The sequence below is a fragment of the Sander lucioperca genome, chromosome 11 (genome assembly GCF_008315115.2).
Source record: "Sander lucioperca isolate FBNREF2018 chromosome 11, SLUC_FBN_1.2, whole genome shotgun sequence".
NCBI lineage: Eukaryota > Metazoa > Chordata > Actinopteri > Perciformes > Percidae > Sander > Sander lucioperca.
The window spans coordinates 4,305,279-4,321,605 of NC_050183.1; the positions used below are offsets into that span (position 1 = coordinate 4,305,279).

General features: G+C 39.5%; 1 protein-coding gene across 5 annotated transcripts in view; it reads right to left on the minus strand.

The window, feature by feature from the left end:
• The window catches only part of negr1 (neuronal growth regulator 1), a 176,734-nt gene that overhangs the window by 77,247 nt on the left and 83,160 nt on the right, over window positions 1-16,327 (minus strand). For all 5 annotated transcript variants that reach the window (XR_004106248.2, XM_036007007.1, XM_031307112.2 and 2 more), the window contains exon 3: window positions 1,163-1,288. Coding sequence is in view for 4 of the 5 variants with exons in the window: in XM_036007007.1 (XP_035862900.1) it covers window positions 1,163-1,288 (126 nt within the window). In the remaining variant the exon portion in view is untranslated. The remainder of the gene's footprint in view (window positions 1-1,162; window positions 1,289-16,327) is intronic.

Sequence of the window (16,327 nt, forward strand, 5' to 3'; positions counted from 1 at the left end):
CCAAGGGAGGATTTCAGTTTCAAAGCACTTAATGTGTGATTTGACTAGGAGCCACCTAAATAAATTTTAATGATAAAACTAATAAAGAATCTTTGTTAATGCACCTTAAATGATACTTTACCAACTGCCAAAGCAAATCGGAGGCCCCCCTGCAGTGATGAGTGCTCCAATTTCTTTTACTAGAAATCCTCAATACACATCAGCATATTTGATTCTGTAGCGGAATGTGCTTTGGTAACACATTAAGTACTGCCTTGAGCGAGAAACAAAAGCCATGGCTTGGTCTATTTTGTGGTGTGTTTGAAGAGTGTCATTTAAAAAATAGAAGTGTATAAGTATAAGTGAGAAGTAGGAACATTTTAGGATGTTTCATTTTTTAATACTAATTAGGGATGCACCGATTGTGAAACTTCGGGCCGATACAGATGTTTAAAATATTATTTTGGCCCACACTGATGTTTTATTGTTTTTGTTGTTTCCCCTTTTGTGACAGGGAAACGAAGAAATCTTCATTATAAAAAAATAATTGAAGTGTTTTAGAGTAATTTATCCCTTCATTACACTATCTTCAGTTTTGCACACATTCAATCATTGAAATTCATGAAACAACCTTTAATATATCCTTCTTTCAAATGAAAAATAACTGCTTTAGCCTGCTATACAACTAATGTTACCAACTCAATGACAATAATCTTTCAGTAATTAGGCCCAACAAAAACATTTTGTGAAACAAATTAAGTGTAAAAAAGCCATTACAAAAGCAATAACATAATAATACTGTCCTTGGAGTGTAAAACTGCTTAAATCAAGTTAATGTAAAACTGTTGTCAATCCACTGTGCCATGAGGATAAGCATTCTCACATGAGCCAGTACCTTATGAATGTGCGTGGCCATGACGTTGTAGATTTCGGGGAGACAGACCTCAGCAAAATGACAACGACTGGGCTGTGTCAAGGCTTGGAAACGGCTGGTCATTTAATGCGATGAACTCCATCACCTTGTTAGTTATCCCTTTAGCTTTGGCGCTGTTTGTTCGTTTCTCTTACTGTAAACAAACCACTGGTGCGCACGCCAACCTTACGGATCCATACATCCGTCCATCCATTTATCCACCCACCTATTCATTAGCATAGGTATGTGTGAGAGGTGAAGTGAACTCACCTAATGGGGTAATATGTCTCCAGGAAATGCTTGGTTCGGGTTTCCCACTGGCTGTGCAGATGAGCGACACATTGCTGCCCTCGTTTACCGTGATGTCAGAGGAAATGTCATATATCTTGGGAGGAACTAGAAAAAAGGAAGGAAAAAAACAAAATACAAATTAGCATTTCAAATCTGCAATCTCTGGCTTATTCACCAACATCATCTATATGTATTATCACATTACAGTGAATGTATGGTGGATATCTTAACAATGAGATTTGGCCTTTGTTACAGTTTTAAACAAGGAGATAAAGTACATATACAGTACATGCTATACTTGATCCCTCACTTCAGGTAAAATCCCACTAGGTAACTTATATTCAGACTGCATGATTCAGTTTGACATTTCCATCTAGTTAAATGTTCTCTGTAGGATGATTTGATTTCCCCCTTGTCAAACACATAATAATAGGTAATTCTAGCAACTTAGAAGGCATACTATTATGGAATGGATACTAAAAAACTAAAGAAAGGTGTTTTAAAGGATACCAATAATACTTTTCTGTATTTTCTGTCATATCTATATTGTTACGATGTCAGATGTTCATATTAAAAGTGGCCAAGCTTCATATAATGAGGTAAACGTATGCCTGTGAGCCAAAACCTCTGTTCTGAACGCTCTAGTCTCAAAAAATGTTTAAAACTCTCGGCTCGATATGACGTCATGCCGAGCTGGTTTTCTATATATGGTCATCTACTCCAGGCATGCTTATGCAGTGTTTACATTACATACACCTGCTGTATGAAGCTCCATGCTAAGGGAAAGAAACCTGTAATCTTGGTTGCAGATGTTATTTTTTCCCCAATTTCCGGATTACATTCCAGCTGGAACATGTCCCTATGTGTAGTTTTTGGTTCAGAAGCCTTTATCTGTGATTTTTGACAGTAGAAATTGCTGCTATACTCTGTTACAGTCCACTGCTTACTTCATATAGCTACATGCTAATGCCAGAGAAACCTGTAATCTTGGCTGCCAATGTTGTTAATTCCTCCCCAATTTCAGATCACATTCCTGCTGGAACATGTCCGTTTGTGTAGTACCTGGTTAAGAAGCCTTAGTTGGGGATTTTTCACGGTATAAAGTCCTGCTATATAATCGGACCGTACAGAGATAGTGAAGCAGAGCAGGCACAGATGTGGAGAGTCTGCATACTCGGAAACGCTGACCAATCAGAGCAGACTGGGCTTTTTGGGGACGGTGGCATGTGACGGTGATGGTGACTTTTGGACCAAATACAAGAAGCTCTGGCAGGCTCTCCTCGTGTTACAAGACCGGGAAAGCTCCTTAAGGAATAGCTCGGTGCTTAGTGTGTAGGCTACATGAGAGAGTGTGTGACGGTGAATGCGCTCAGAGCAGACAGCTGTCGGCTATCAGAGCAGAGAATACATCAGCAGTTTATTTGTTAAGTGGTAGTAAATGTACAGTGTAGGTTTCCATTTGTCTCTGAATAAATGCTCCAGAAAGAAAGTTCCCGTGTCTTGCTTCTCAACATCAGAACAAAACAAAAAGAGCCGCGGCAGTAGGGGAGAGCAGCAGTCAGTTGAAAAAAACTCCGACACAGAGAGAGGATACGAGAGGACGGGGAAGCCCGTCTACAAACCAATCAATTATCAGTATCTGGAGACGCAGCTCACGTATGTGATGACGGCAGGACGTAGTTTTGTCACATATAGATCTTTAGTGCGCTTGCATAACTGCAGTGTGAAACCAAAACTTACCGGATCAAATGTATACAATGTAACAAAAACATGAACCTTGGTCTGGACCTTGGTTCGGACTTTCAGGTGTGAAAACGCCTTAGTGAGACAGGTGTTCCCACAGAGGGTCTCAGATGTTTTAGATGTTTCTCATGTTACTATAGTTTTCTCACAAGGAACAAACACTTAACTTGAGATATGTCTTGATAATATGAGGAAAAATAGAGTATTTTGGAAAGAAGTAGGACTCTATTGGTTGCTAACATGTTAGCTAACACAGCTTGCAAGCAAATGTTAGTGTAACATATGCCCACACACACGTTACATTAAAAACACAGTTTGAGTTCTAATTAATTTTGTTAGTAATTTTACTTTTATTTGGTAGTTGTAACGTGCACATATTTGTCATATTTTTGTATTTTTATACTGTTATTTCATATTTAATAAGTTACTAGGTTACGGTATCCAAGGTAACATTCCAGCTATAAAACTTCCATCCCTGGGGGAACAAATCAGACCGGGCTTGTATGCCTCAGGTGAGTCTGTACTGTAATATAAGTTGATGAAACCTGTAAATATTAATGTATAGTTTTAATGAGACAGTACATTCAGAGTAATTATCTATGTGTAAATATCCATCTTTGTAAATAGTATCGTTGTGTGAAGTGTGAATTAATTTGTAACGTTAAAAGTAGCCTATTTGATCCTGTACCGTTGATCAATTGTCAGTTAGTAGTTGTTTCGTAGTTATTTTTAATAGTTGTTGTTGGCCACAGAAATTATTATTGTAAGTTTCCTTTGATTATTACTTTATTTTATATTGAGTAGTTTTACTGAGACCGGGCTTGTATCCCTCAGATCCCGAAGGCTTGTTAACGACATCGGAGCTGTCTGTGGTTCTTCCGTTGGGGTCCAACTGTCAGCTGTTAGTCTACAACCATCACACAACACAACGCAGAGACTACCATCAGCGGCAATCAAAGTGTTTTACATTACATTATTAACTGTACACAAATGAAGAGAAGTGAACACCCGTTACATTAGCCAGGCAGTAAAGCGACTCGTGTTCAGTTGTCTGTTTCCTTACAGTAAATGATAAAGTCACCTTTCTTTTAAAACAATGAGATCATGGGCATGATTCACTTTCACTATTTTATAGATTTTTTAGGCACAGTTAAATATACCATTAGCAGTGATTAAGCTGTTGACCGTAACTATGTTAAATATTTCCTGACAGAGCTTGGCAGTCAGTTAGTCCCACTCCCAAAGGCTTCAAATGGCTCAATCGTTTCTCAAACAGCTATTCACCAGAACAAAGCTAGACCTTTTTGAATCACTCAACAAAAAAATGAGACGTGGGCAGTGATTCATAGGTCTGGAACCAGGCTACACTTTCAGGGGGTTGAAAGCTGTGAATCATAAAGTCCCTAAAAAGCATTATTTAAAAAAAGAAAAGTGTAGTTATTCTTTTTTATTGAGAGCAGCTCATCAACAGACCCTGCTGGACATTACTTACAACCATAATTGTCAAGTTTCTGGGCACCTAAACCTCTTGGAGCTTTGATGTTAAAAGCTTCGGTATTAAAGCTGCTCACACACGCAGACACACATGGCACACTCAAAGGCATTTAAACATACTCAACTGAGCACACATGCAGACAAGTGTGCGCACATACACATATACAGGCTTATAAGACTGAGACTGAGACTATTTTAATCTGCAAGATTTGAATCTCTGAGGGAGCTTTTCCGCAGTGGACTGTGCTATACAGTAATGGCTTCTCAGTCATCTGGGGCTTCAAACTATTCGACCCTCTGATCCCTCCTGATGTCTGCTAAAAAACTAACAAAAGAAAAGGTGATTCAACAATTTCCAGAGTTCCTCTTTAGACCCACCAACACTTTTCAGTCACAATTTTCAGAGTCACATGCTCTCTTTTGTCATTGACCTCTCTACAGTTCAGCTGCAACAATACATTGATTTAGATTTACATTACGGCTCTTGTCTTCCCTCCTCAAATATTGTACAATGGAGTAAAAGAAAAGTAAAAAATAAATAAATAAAAACTTTTTTACTGTACTGAAAATAATGATTTGTGGTCTAGACCCACTACTGCACCGATATTCATCAACATTAAGTCCATAAACACTGTGCCATAATCTGAATGCCCCGACCGTGTGTATTTTACTTGTATATTAAGAGCAAATAGCCTACAGTCAAATACAAGATGGTGCATCATTAAAAGCATCAACACTCATATACTGGCACCTCTATGGAGCAAGGAGAAAAACATCTATGATTCACAAATGGTACCACACCAGCCTGTATTGACCCAGCCAGACACAGGCATAGCCCTCAATGATATGAGGGACTGCCCTGGAAAACATTCTCATCACTGGTGTTTTCTGTTTTTGCGGGGGATAGGCGTCATTTTTGATCAACAGATCTGGATCTAAATGAGATGAAAGTGGCGAACCTTCTGTGGGAGAGGACCGGAGGCAATGTTGAATCTAGGTTATTGCTTGTCAGACTCCTGTGTTTACTTGCTGTAGGAGCCCACTGTTGACACATCTCCTCAGTGTCTGATAGCACAAAATTGAAAATGTTGGGGTTGTCTACTGATCCTATCTCTCCCTGGCAAGGACTGAGAGGGTTTCAAAGGTTCAGATGAAAAGCCCTCAGTTTTTTAGCTCAGAGCTACTGTAGCTCAGTTGCTTTACTGTATAACACTGTTTGCTCCAGCACACAATAACAAAAAAGTCCTGGAAACAGAATAAAAGATCAATGAGAAATCCGTCAAACTTTAAACAAATGGGAATGTCTTTGAAGAAAAGAACAGTCATTTATTCACCAGACAATAACCCATGCTTTTGTTTCATGTCTTTAAGAACTATTGTAGTTAGACACCATCAAACAGTTCAGACTTGCGGCAAACAAAACTGCTTCAGGTAAGAAGTAAGACAACGGATGTGTCCGGATATTTACTTTCTTTATTTGAGTCGCCACAAACATATTTCTAAGTCTGAATTATGTCAAGTTTAGGAAATTCCAAAGATATAAAAAAAAAATGATTGCACGTTAACTACTTTTTGCTAAAATTGACGATGCTGACGATTCACAAGTGTCCTAAATCTGAAATTACTGCTCACTGTTCAATACGAAGCATTTATTATAATGATGGGGAATAGTGAATGAGTGACAGAGCGACTTCGGACACAGCTAATGCATTTAAAATGTGATTCTGCCATCTGTTGTCCCTTATTTTAAAAAAACAGCATCCTAAACAAGATCTTCTATAAGTGAGAGTCTCGTTGCTAGGTTACAGTGCTGAGGCATTGCAAGCATTGTTGCTAAGAGGCAATAGGATGGACACTTGATATTGAGGGCAGATGGGGGCTTCCATTTGGCAAATAGAAACTTAAATCTATTTGAAATTCTACACCCACTAATGAGGAAATCAAGTTACCAAGTGGCTGCAGAAGTTAAAGTGTTCAGTTTATGTCTACCTTTCAGTTAATGGTGCTCTTAATGGTTAAATGTACAGTATTACTGGGTAATTTCCGACTGAATTATAATTGTTGATGTCACACACTAATTATTCTCATGAATGTATGAGTGGTGGTGTGAATAGCGTTGTTCAGTTCAAGTTACATACTATCCAAAATGGCAATGTTAAAAGCCAACACAGCAGAAAGTGAGGACTATGACATTGAATGGAGTTTAAGGTAGCTCCACCATTACCTTACTTGACAGCATTAAAGCTATTTCACACCATGATGCAGAAACTCAGTGCAAAAATGTGAAACATTTGCATACAGAATTACAGCATTCAACCTTTGATCACACCGGCTCGGATGATTTTCTGCTTTTTTTGTGTTGCATTTCACACCAAAATAGAGAAAATGCACCTGGATTGGATGAAAGGAACAGAGTCTACAGGTAGCGTCGGCAATGACAATGTTCCTCTTTGAGCTGAAAAGATACCATGGATTCTTTGGCATGCTGAATGTTAGTGCAGTTCCTCAGAAAGAAGTATAGTAAAACCTTGACCTAATCAGTGTTTGGCAGTGTGCTTTAAGTGCATATTTTCAATTTTGCATTTAAATTATTAGCATATTATAGTATGTATAACACAGTTGAAGTGGGATAAGTACTAAAAACTCACACTGGCCCTCATTTATGAAACGTGCGTACGACCTCAAACAGACGTAGGACGGGCGTACGCCGATTCCTAAGCAAAGCAAGGCATTTATCAATTTGAACATGAGCGTAGGCTGCGATAAAATCTCACGTCTGGTCTGAACTCGTGTACGCAAGTTTTCGAGTCAGCGTGGACTTGCGGTGCAGCATATAATCAGTTTAACAGGAGAAGGAGAAGTCATCAGTTGATCACTTATCAGCAATGGCAGATCTGGCTCTTATAGAGGACCTCTATGCGCCTGTACAACAGTGCACACGTACGCGCACGGGCCACGGTGGAGCACTCCATCAGATTGATTAAGGGCAGATGGCTCTGTCTTGCATCAGCAGGGGGGGACCCTTCTATACACGGCAGAAAAAGTCTGCAAAATAGTTTTGGCCTGTGGGGTTCTGCACAACATCGCGCAGGAAAACAGGGTGCCATAAATGTAGTGATGGAGCCAGATGACCCGATGCCCAGAGAGCAGTGTCCAGCACAGCCCCAACTGGGGGCTATACCAAGGAGACAGGAAATTATTCCTCGCTTTTAAAAGGCATAGTGTTATGTTTGGCAATGATACTCAATACAGGAAACATGACGATGCACAACATTTTATTTATTCTTCAGGTTTTCGTTTCTCTTTTAAAGTGTCGTTAATTGCCACAAATGAACGATGAAAAAAACACGAGTAAAATAAAAGACACTGCATAAACTCCACTACTGTGTGTTTATTTGAATATAGGTACACCATGTAGGCCTAAGATATTGCAATATAAGCCTGTATATTACTATTAAGACTATAGCATACGTCAAAGATGTACAAATTAAATAAACTTCAGCTGGAGTCCGATTTACCACGGCAACACTGTTGACAGCATCAGCGATCTCTTTCCATTCCGCATTCTTTCTACAGCCTAAAAAAACAGTTTTCAGGCTGCCAAATAGTACACACGTTAGTGCAAATGAACCTGAGATAACAGGGTTTCAATCTTCGCCTCTGAAAAGTGCCGCTTCTTAGCCGGATTACGTCTCGCCATGTTGTAAATTGTAGGGGCGAGGCCTCAAAACTAAGAATATATTGGGGCGTGAAATTTAAATTACGATCGTTTCCAGCCGCTGCATTTATCAACGTACGACCATTCTTATGCTCTGATTGGTGTGATACAAACGTTTCATGAATCACACGTGAAGCCTGTCATAAGATGATTTCTGCGCTCATATCTGTGCTGGTTTCTACATTAGGTTGATAAATGAGGGCCAATGTGTTTCTGCTACGTGTTTGAGGCGATCATCTTTTACCCCAACGTAAAAGGATATTGCAGTAAAAACACTGCAATATTGTTACACTGACACCTAGTTGAGCTAAGGTCCCAAAGCTACAAATAAGTATCAATGTTCTAAAAATCGAACATCTTATTATGAGAGTACTTATTTATACAAAAACTTTCTTAAAGGAATAGTTCCACATCTTGAGAGATATATTTATTCACTTTCTGGCGGAGATTTAGATGAGAAGATCAATACTAGCTAGCCTGGTGTTGTCCAACAGTTAAAAATAAGGCTAAAACGATTCCTTGAGTAATTCCATAACTAAAAATAATTTTGCCTCAAAGCTTCGTTTAATCAATGTAATTATCGTTTTACCACTCACTGTGTTTCCGCAGGGATGATTATTACTATCGCACAATGGGCTGATGCTGCTGTGGACATATGGCGTGAAGTTTGACAGTGCAGATTACAAAATAGAGGAAGAGAGCGATAATAGTGAGGGGCTAAGAGAAGAGACAGGCTAGAGATAACAGAAAGTATCCAACGTTTGGGATCATTTCAAGCTGCAAAAGAAATGAGAACTTTGTACAGTGTGTCTATTGCAAAATCGAACTAGCTTACCACAATAGCGCAATGTCGATGCTACAACATCTCAACAGAAAACATCGGTCTACTTGTCCATTCCACAAAGTGGATCCGACACAAGTAAATCAAAGAGTTGTATGGACGATGAAGCTACACCAAAAACCAAACAAGGCACGAAATGACTTAGTGGTGATCACAATTTGATCTAAGGAGCCAACTGCCAATCTCCCAGTCGAATCACATTGTGTCTTGTTGACTATCCCTTCGCAGAAAAACAGCTGATTGTTGCGCACCTCTCTCTCTCACTCTCACTCTCTCACCCTTCACGGAGAAACAGCTGATCAACGATCCACTAGCATTAAGTGTAAACAGAGCTGTGTAACATTGTTATCAATTATACAGTATAAATGGAAATTGGTTAGGTATAACTAATATATACATATAGGTCTATATATACAGATCACTCTCAGGTTGAAACTTGTAGTTCTGAAAGTTAAGTTGTACAACTTAAAGGCAATGTTTATGTATTATTATGTATAGTATGCCTTAGTTTGAGGTTGTTATTGCATTTCATAAAATGTTTTCTTTAAAAAACAGAATGTAACATGGCACTTAAATTCACTGAATAGGTTTAGTTTTTTGACAGATAATGCAATTCAAGCAATACAAATGTAGCTTTTTCCAAAAAGAAAACCACTCCATTGCATTTTTTTTTATTGTTCTTCAATATAGAAAAAGTATTTCTTATTCAATTACTCGATTAATCGATGGAATAAACTCGATTACTAAAATAATCGATAGCTGCAGCCCTAGTTACAAAATCTCCCTACCAGCACCTCTTTACCTCATTAATCCATGCGTTATCTCACCAAACAAAAGAGTAAAAGTGACGATTCACCGTTTTAGGAGGGGTTATAAGTTGGACTATTTCTTGGCTCTGAACAGTTGCCAGACATCCGGCAAAGACTCCAGTAAGTAACTGCCTCCAGCAAAGAAATATTCTGGTGCACATAACCCCACGTAGAACTACAAATTGTCATTTTTACACTTTTTGTACCGATTAAACAAATGAAATATAACATGTTAATCATTAATTTTTACAGGTGCTAGCAGTCAGATTGTTTTACTGACAGAGCCAGGCTAGCTGTTTCTGGTCTTTGTGTTAATCTAAGCTAAGATGCTGGCTGTAGCTTCATATTTGATGGATAGATATGGGAGTGGCATTGGTCTTCTCATCTAACTCTCCGCCAGAGCAAATAAGCATATTTCCCAAAATGTCAAACTTTTCGTTAAAATATGTCCTTTGTCCAGAAAATCCTTTAATTCAGATTGAGTGTTTTGGCAAACTGGTGCCCTCCTCAGTTACTGCTTGTGACTAAAAGCAACTACTTGGTTAGAGATGGTTAGAGAAAGGTTGTGGTCATGTCTAAGGTGCAAATTATTCACATGGATGTTTGTCGTGAAAAGCCTTTAATACATGGTTGCTGGGATCCTTGCTTGCCAATTTCTTGGTTACCACATTACCTTGAAAGCCTGCAAAGTCCATTACTATCATTCTTTTCTAGGGTGCATCGCTCTGAGTGCCCTATATTATCCCTTTTACTACTACTACACCTCTTGAAAGATCAGAGACAGTTGTGACTGTGCTGCCCCTTGAACAACAGAGCATTATAACTCATGCCTCAATACCTACACACACAGCATGTTGTTTTCTTTAGGTGCTAATTCAGTAACGATGCTATGATTGTCATGTTTGCCCATTCCTCTCTAATTTCCTCTTCTCCAGCCCAGCGGGAGGTGCTGAGAGTGAGCTGCCACAACTGATCTGGGCGGCGTCATCTCTCTCCTGGCAAACGCCTTGGGTGAATAAATAAGCCTCTAATGACGCCACCTTGAATTACGGAAATGCTTACAGCTGCACTATTAAAATGCTGGGGTTATCTTCTGGAGCTGCAAAGTGGGATGCACACAACTGTGCTCTTCTATGAATTCTGACAAGTCTCTCCAAGATGACTTCTGCTACCAAATTGCAGGACCCCATTACTGGCAAAACCTACTGCAATCCAGCTTTCCAATTAGAGCACAGAGAGGAAGCCGAGCCACTTGTTGTAATGGACGACAGTATGGGCGGTGGGGAGGTAGAGCAGTCAGGGACAGCTGAGAGGGGGGGAGACAGAAAAGGACATAAATTACTGCTTCATTTTCTGTAATTCAAATCCATCATTTGTCCACCATCATCCTACACAATACCGCAGAAATGGATGAAGGTGCTGTAACTGCCCCGAGCATATTTCCTGTCCAAACACAATACGATGTAACGCAGATGCTTACTGATCTGAGGACAGATCATTTTTAATCAACTGCATGCAGCACTTTAGAATTGAATTAGCGGCAGATATGAGTGTTATTTATCAGCTTTGCTTAATACATGGAGGAAATCCTGAGATCTTTGACTAGGTTCTTACAATTCTAAACGTACCTACTCCAAAGCTTCCCCAAACCGCAGGGTGTTTGAGATGACATTGATACAGATGGATCATAATATACCTGTAAAATATAAAGTGTTTGTACGGCGTAATATAAACCTCAGTAATGAGACAATTCCCACACAGCTATTCCTAAAGGTTTTCAATTCCCTTTCCTCACTGCAGGCAGCAAGAAAGAATCAACTTCCAGCCCGTTAATTAGGTGTCAGACACGGAAACTAAACATAAACAGTGACAGATTATATTACTCAAAGGGATTACCTCTATTTGCAGTGTCATAAAGCAGGCGCAGATAATTTGTAGTACTTAACTTTGTAAAAAGTTCATCCAAGTAGAAAGCGAAATCTGCCATTATTGGCAGGGTTTTTCCACTGCATGTGACAAAAAGTTAGTGGCTGGAAAAACCTTGGCCTTCCAATTTAGCAATTTGTATCTTTTACTGTGAATATGACTTTCAACATTTCATAGCCCTCAGCTAAGCCGGTTGACTTAAAAAAATCTGTGTAATTATGAAGGAAAAATGTTGACTTTTTGGACATACAGCATAGTGTGTGTTTGTGTCTAAGTATATACATGAGCGCATCAGGCGTGTAACGATACAGGTATTCATATTGAACCGTTCGGTACAAGGCTTTCGATTTGGTATGCATTACAAACCGAACGATTCGTTGGACTAATCCTATTTCATTTAGAAAAAAAAGAGCTTAAATTGTGTGAAATATAATGTTCTCAGTGTCGCTGCACTCAACTAGGCAGCCCAAACAACGTAATAGGCAACCAAAGAGGTTATAATAATAAGAGGCGATACTCCATTGGGTCGCCCATACAACATCTGCACCCAGTCGCTGAGCCGAGTCGCCGTCATTTTGGACTGAACTGAAGTGTTTGCATTAATGACGGAGACCTACGGAGATATACATAAAATATGTCATTCCTACTCACGACAAGGGATTAATCTGCTTAAAACTGCTAGAAAACAACAACCATGGCACTCATTTAATCTAAACACCTTCCCTTGCCTTTTTTTACACGCTAAAAGTATTGGTTATTTACATGGCGTGTTTAGTGTATTACAAAGATTATACTCTTTAACAAAAAGGTCTATCTCTGTAGGGATCCTTGTCATAATGTTGTCAGACACCTAATACTGTAACAATCTAAGCCTGTCAGTGGCAAAAACTGCTGAGACTGAGTTAGTGGACTCAAACTGACGATGAATTTTGACCATGGCTCTATTATATTGACTGTGACACAGTGAAGAATTCAGTCCAAAATGGCGGAGGCACTGTCAGCGCGCCCTCTGGTGGCGGTTGCGCAAAAACCATGTGTCGCCTCATTATTATAACCTCTTTGAGGCAACATGCTGTCTGCCCCTCCGACTCCCAAAGAAAAAACACTCTACTCCAGTCAGGCATGCTACGCTGAACTAGCTCGTTGCAATATGGCTAGTAACGTTAATGCGACTATTACCAGACTGGAATTAGAAGATCCTCCAATAACTAACAGGTATGACGTTTGGAGCCACTTTGGTTTCCCTGTAAGTTATGAGGGTGATGACAAGAGAGTGGTGGATACAAAAACAATGCTATTTCGCATCTGCTACACGAGAATAGGCTACACCAGTGGGAATCCTACAAACATGTCAACTCAAAGCAACAATGTCAACTCAAGCAGCAATTTCCAACTGATTCAAACAGGGCAAAAGACATCACTGTGGTGATTGGTACATTTATAGCCGCGGATATGAGACCCTACTCTGTAGTGGAAAACGTTTTACAAACATGGTTAAAGTAATTGAGCCCCGTTACACTATTCCTTCACAAGCCCATTTCAGCCAGACCGTAATTCCTGCTTTGTACAAAAAACAAAAGCCCACATAGAGAACCAATTGTCCGAAGCACCAGCTGTTACTCTGACAGCAGACGGCTGGACGTCAAGTGCTACACAAAGCTACCTCACTGTAACGTGTATATTTTTTCATAAGGAGCTGTTTTTGTTTTATATGCTGCTAAGAAGACACCCCAGAAGATGGGTCAAGTATAGCTCTGTTATTGTTGTTGTTTAAGTAAAAAATATCATACTTTATGATGTTAGTTTTAATAAATGTAAATATCAAGTCAATTTCTCTGGCATTTCTTTCTTTTTGCTGTATCGAAAATGTAACGAACCGTGACACCACGTTTATCGGTGTTTTAAGCCCCCCAATTCTCCTTCCACGCAGCGCTGCCTGGAAGGCACTAGGATTAGGCAATGGTTATGGTTATGGTTAGGGTTGAGGTTAGGTTTAGGTGCCTTGAAGTCAACGGTCGCAGCGCTGCCTGGAAGGAGACGTTGGGGGCTTAAAACACCATCGAGCTGATGCCACCGTCTCGTATCGACTCGAACCGTGAATTTTGTGAACCATTCACCCCTAGAGCGCATGCTCATGTGCCTGCAGTGTGTGCTTTCAAATAAATAGCATACAGTACTTCAGTCCCAGCCCATAAACTTTGAAAGTCACACTAGCTTCACCTCCAATATCATCTGCTGCTCTCTCATACCGTTATTAAACATATCAATCTCAATCATTTTCAACCGAAAAACACATACAACCATACGCCAATAATAAAAAGCAATAAAAATGTTCAGAAAAAAGGGGATGTTTTCTTTTTCTTTCCATTTATTTGAGCCCAGCAGCAATAGAGGAGCTGGACTAAGTGCTGAGAATGGCAGGGCCAAGACATAAAACCTTATCAGCCCTTATTGCTTGTCTGGTCTTGGCATCTCTTCATATTCTAAGATATCCTTGTGGCAAGATGGTGGTTAGGTTAATTAAGAGTTAAGATGTGAGGAGTTGTAGCAGACAGCAAACGGCTAAAGACACAAATAGATTCCCAGCAAGTGCACATTAGCTGATGAACATTATTCCATAATGGTATCATTACGTATGATGAAATCCAGTGATTTACCCTATTAATGTACTGCAGGAATTCACCTAGGGTCCAATGATAGTGTGTTATAGTGTTGGAACAGTACTGTACAGTATGATGTTATATTGTATATCAGCTTCAGAACAGTCTTTTTGATATACAAATGTGTCTAATATAGTGAAAGTGCAAATTGCTCTCTTTAACATTTGATTGGATTCCTCTGTAGTAGCTTTTTTTGTGTAGGTGTGACCTAGTTGTTATTTGTGTTGCTGCATCTCCATAAGCACCTACACCTCACTGTATCACTGTAAATGCACCTGGCATAGATTCTTACAGTAAAATATATACCTATTACTTTAGTTGTAACCCTGAAGTTATAAATTACTCTCGGTTTATTTCAGTGGCATATTTCAGTAGCATTCCTGTCTCTGACTGAAACAGAAATGGCCCCAATACTGTGGTAACAATAATGTTCTGGTGAGGTGATGATAGCTTTGGAGAAAGAAAAAGCATTAGACAATTCTACCTCAAGCCTTCAAAATTTATAGATGTCGAGTCATATAGTGAAACTGTTTTCACCATGTCCAAGTTCTTCGTTATTTGGTGGAACAGCGTCAGATGTATCATTGTTGCATGTGTATGTATTGGTCATAACCACTGTCTGTAAGTAATTATAATGGCAGATAGTGAGTTAATCAGAAAGAGAAAAAAAGAATACTGGTTTTAGTTTTAAACATGTTGGTAACAAGCTTTGCTCCTTGCAGTAATCTGAGGAAACTGTGAGGAAACACCATTTTTGTTCAACTTGTGATTAACCATTAGTTTATGATAAATTTCCTGTCATGACCTAATGGTGCAAAAATAACATGCTTCCGCAAATGCCACAACCAATACATATGATGAGTAATTGCCAATGAAGTTAACGATGCAGAAAGCGTGATTATGGAGAGCTTGTTACCAATTTCATGCACTTCTGGGGAATTCATGAAGTAAGGGAAATCAATTGATGAGAATGAACTTTTTGAAATACCTTGTGAGAGGCAATTAATCTTCAATGGGAGAGCTGCACTGGGCATGTAATTCAAAGATAAGCTATCACCCACTTATTGAAATAGTTTCTAATTTATTCATGCTAATCAGTGTCTTTCAGCCTCAGCATCTTGCTTATGATAAACAAAATTCCTCAGCATGGGCCACTCTGCTTTCGCTTTCAAGAATGATCACTGGTTTTTCTATTAGCTTCGTGGCTACACAGTGTCTTTGATAGGCGCAGCCATGCACAAGGCTCATTTCAAATAATTTATTGTCAAAATGAAGCGCTGAGACTGTCAGAGGGCACGCTGCTTTCCAACAACGAAATATTACTTGGTGACCGAACGACCGTTGCTATGGGTGATCCTCTGTACATCTCAGCTCTCAGCCCATGCGTTTACGTGTGTGTGTGTGTGTGTGTGTGTGTGTGTGAAATGGATGATCTGATGTGAGGACACAAAGCTCCGTCTCCAGCTGTCACTGAGCCTTGATACAGCGCTAAAGGTCAAAGTTCAAACTTTAGAACCCGGGTCGTGATTAATGGGGAGAGAGGAGCTGGCAGCTAACAGACACACACTCCACCCAGTCGCAGGGAAGGAGCTTGGCTCAGTGGGCGGTTGGATCTGCTCTATACTGGCTCTTTGCTTAACAGTTTATCATATCCTGACGATGTACTGAATCAAGACAGACAAAAGGCTTTTAGTGCCACTTTTTATTGTAGTCATTATCTATTTAAATTCAGGACAAAAAAATCAAGATCCAAAAAACACTGTCGATAGTCTAACCACTTCAGATTAAAGCCATTTTAATCCATAACACAATTATCACTTAACGTATAAAATGATCATCCGTATAAAATACTAACTTGCATTTGCTTTTTCAGACATTTCGTTTTATTGAAACTCCCCAGTTGCTCATGGGAAATGAATTCTCAGAGACGTGGAAAGCCTTTTTGGGCACATA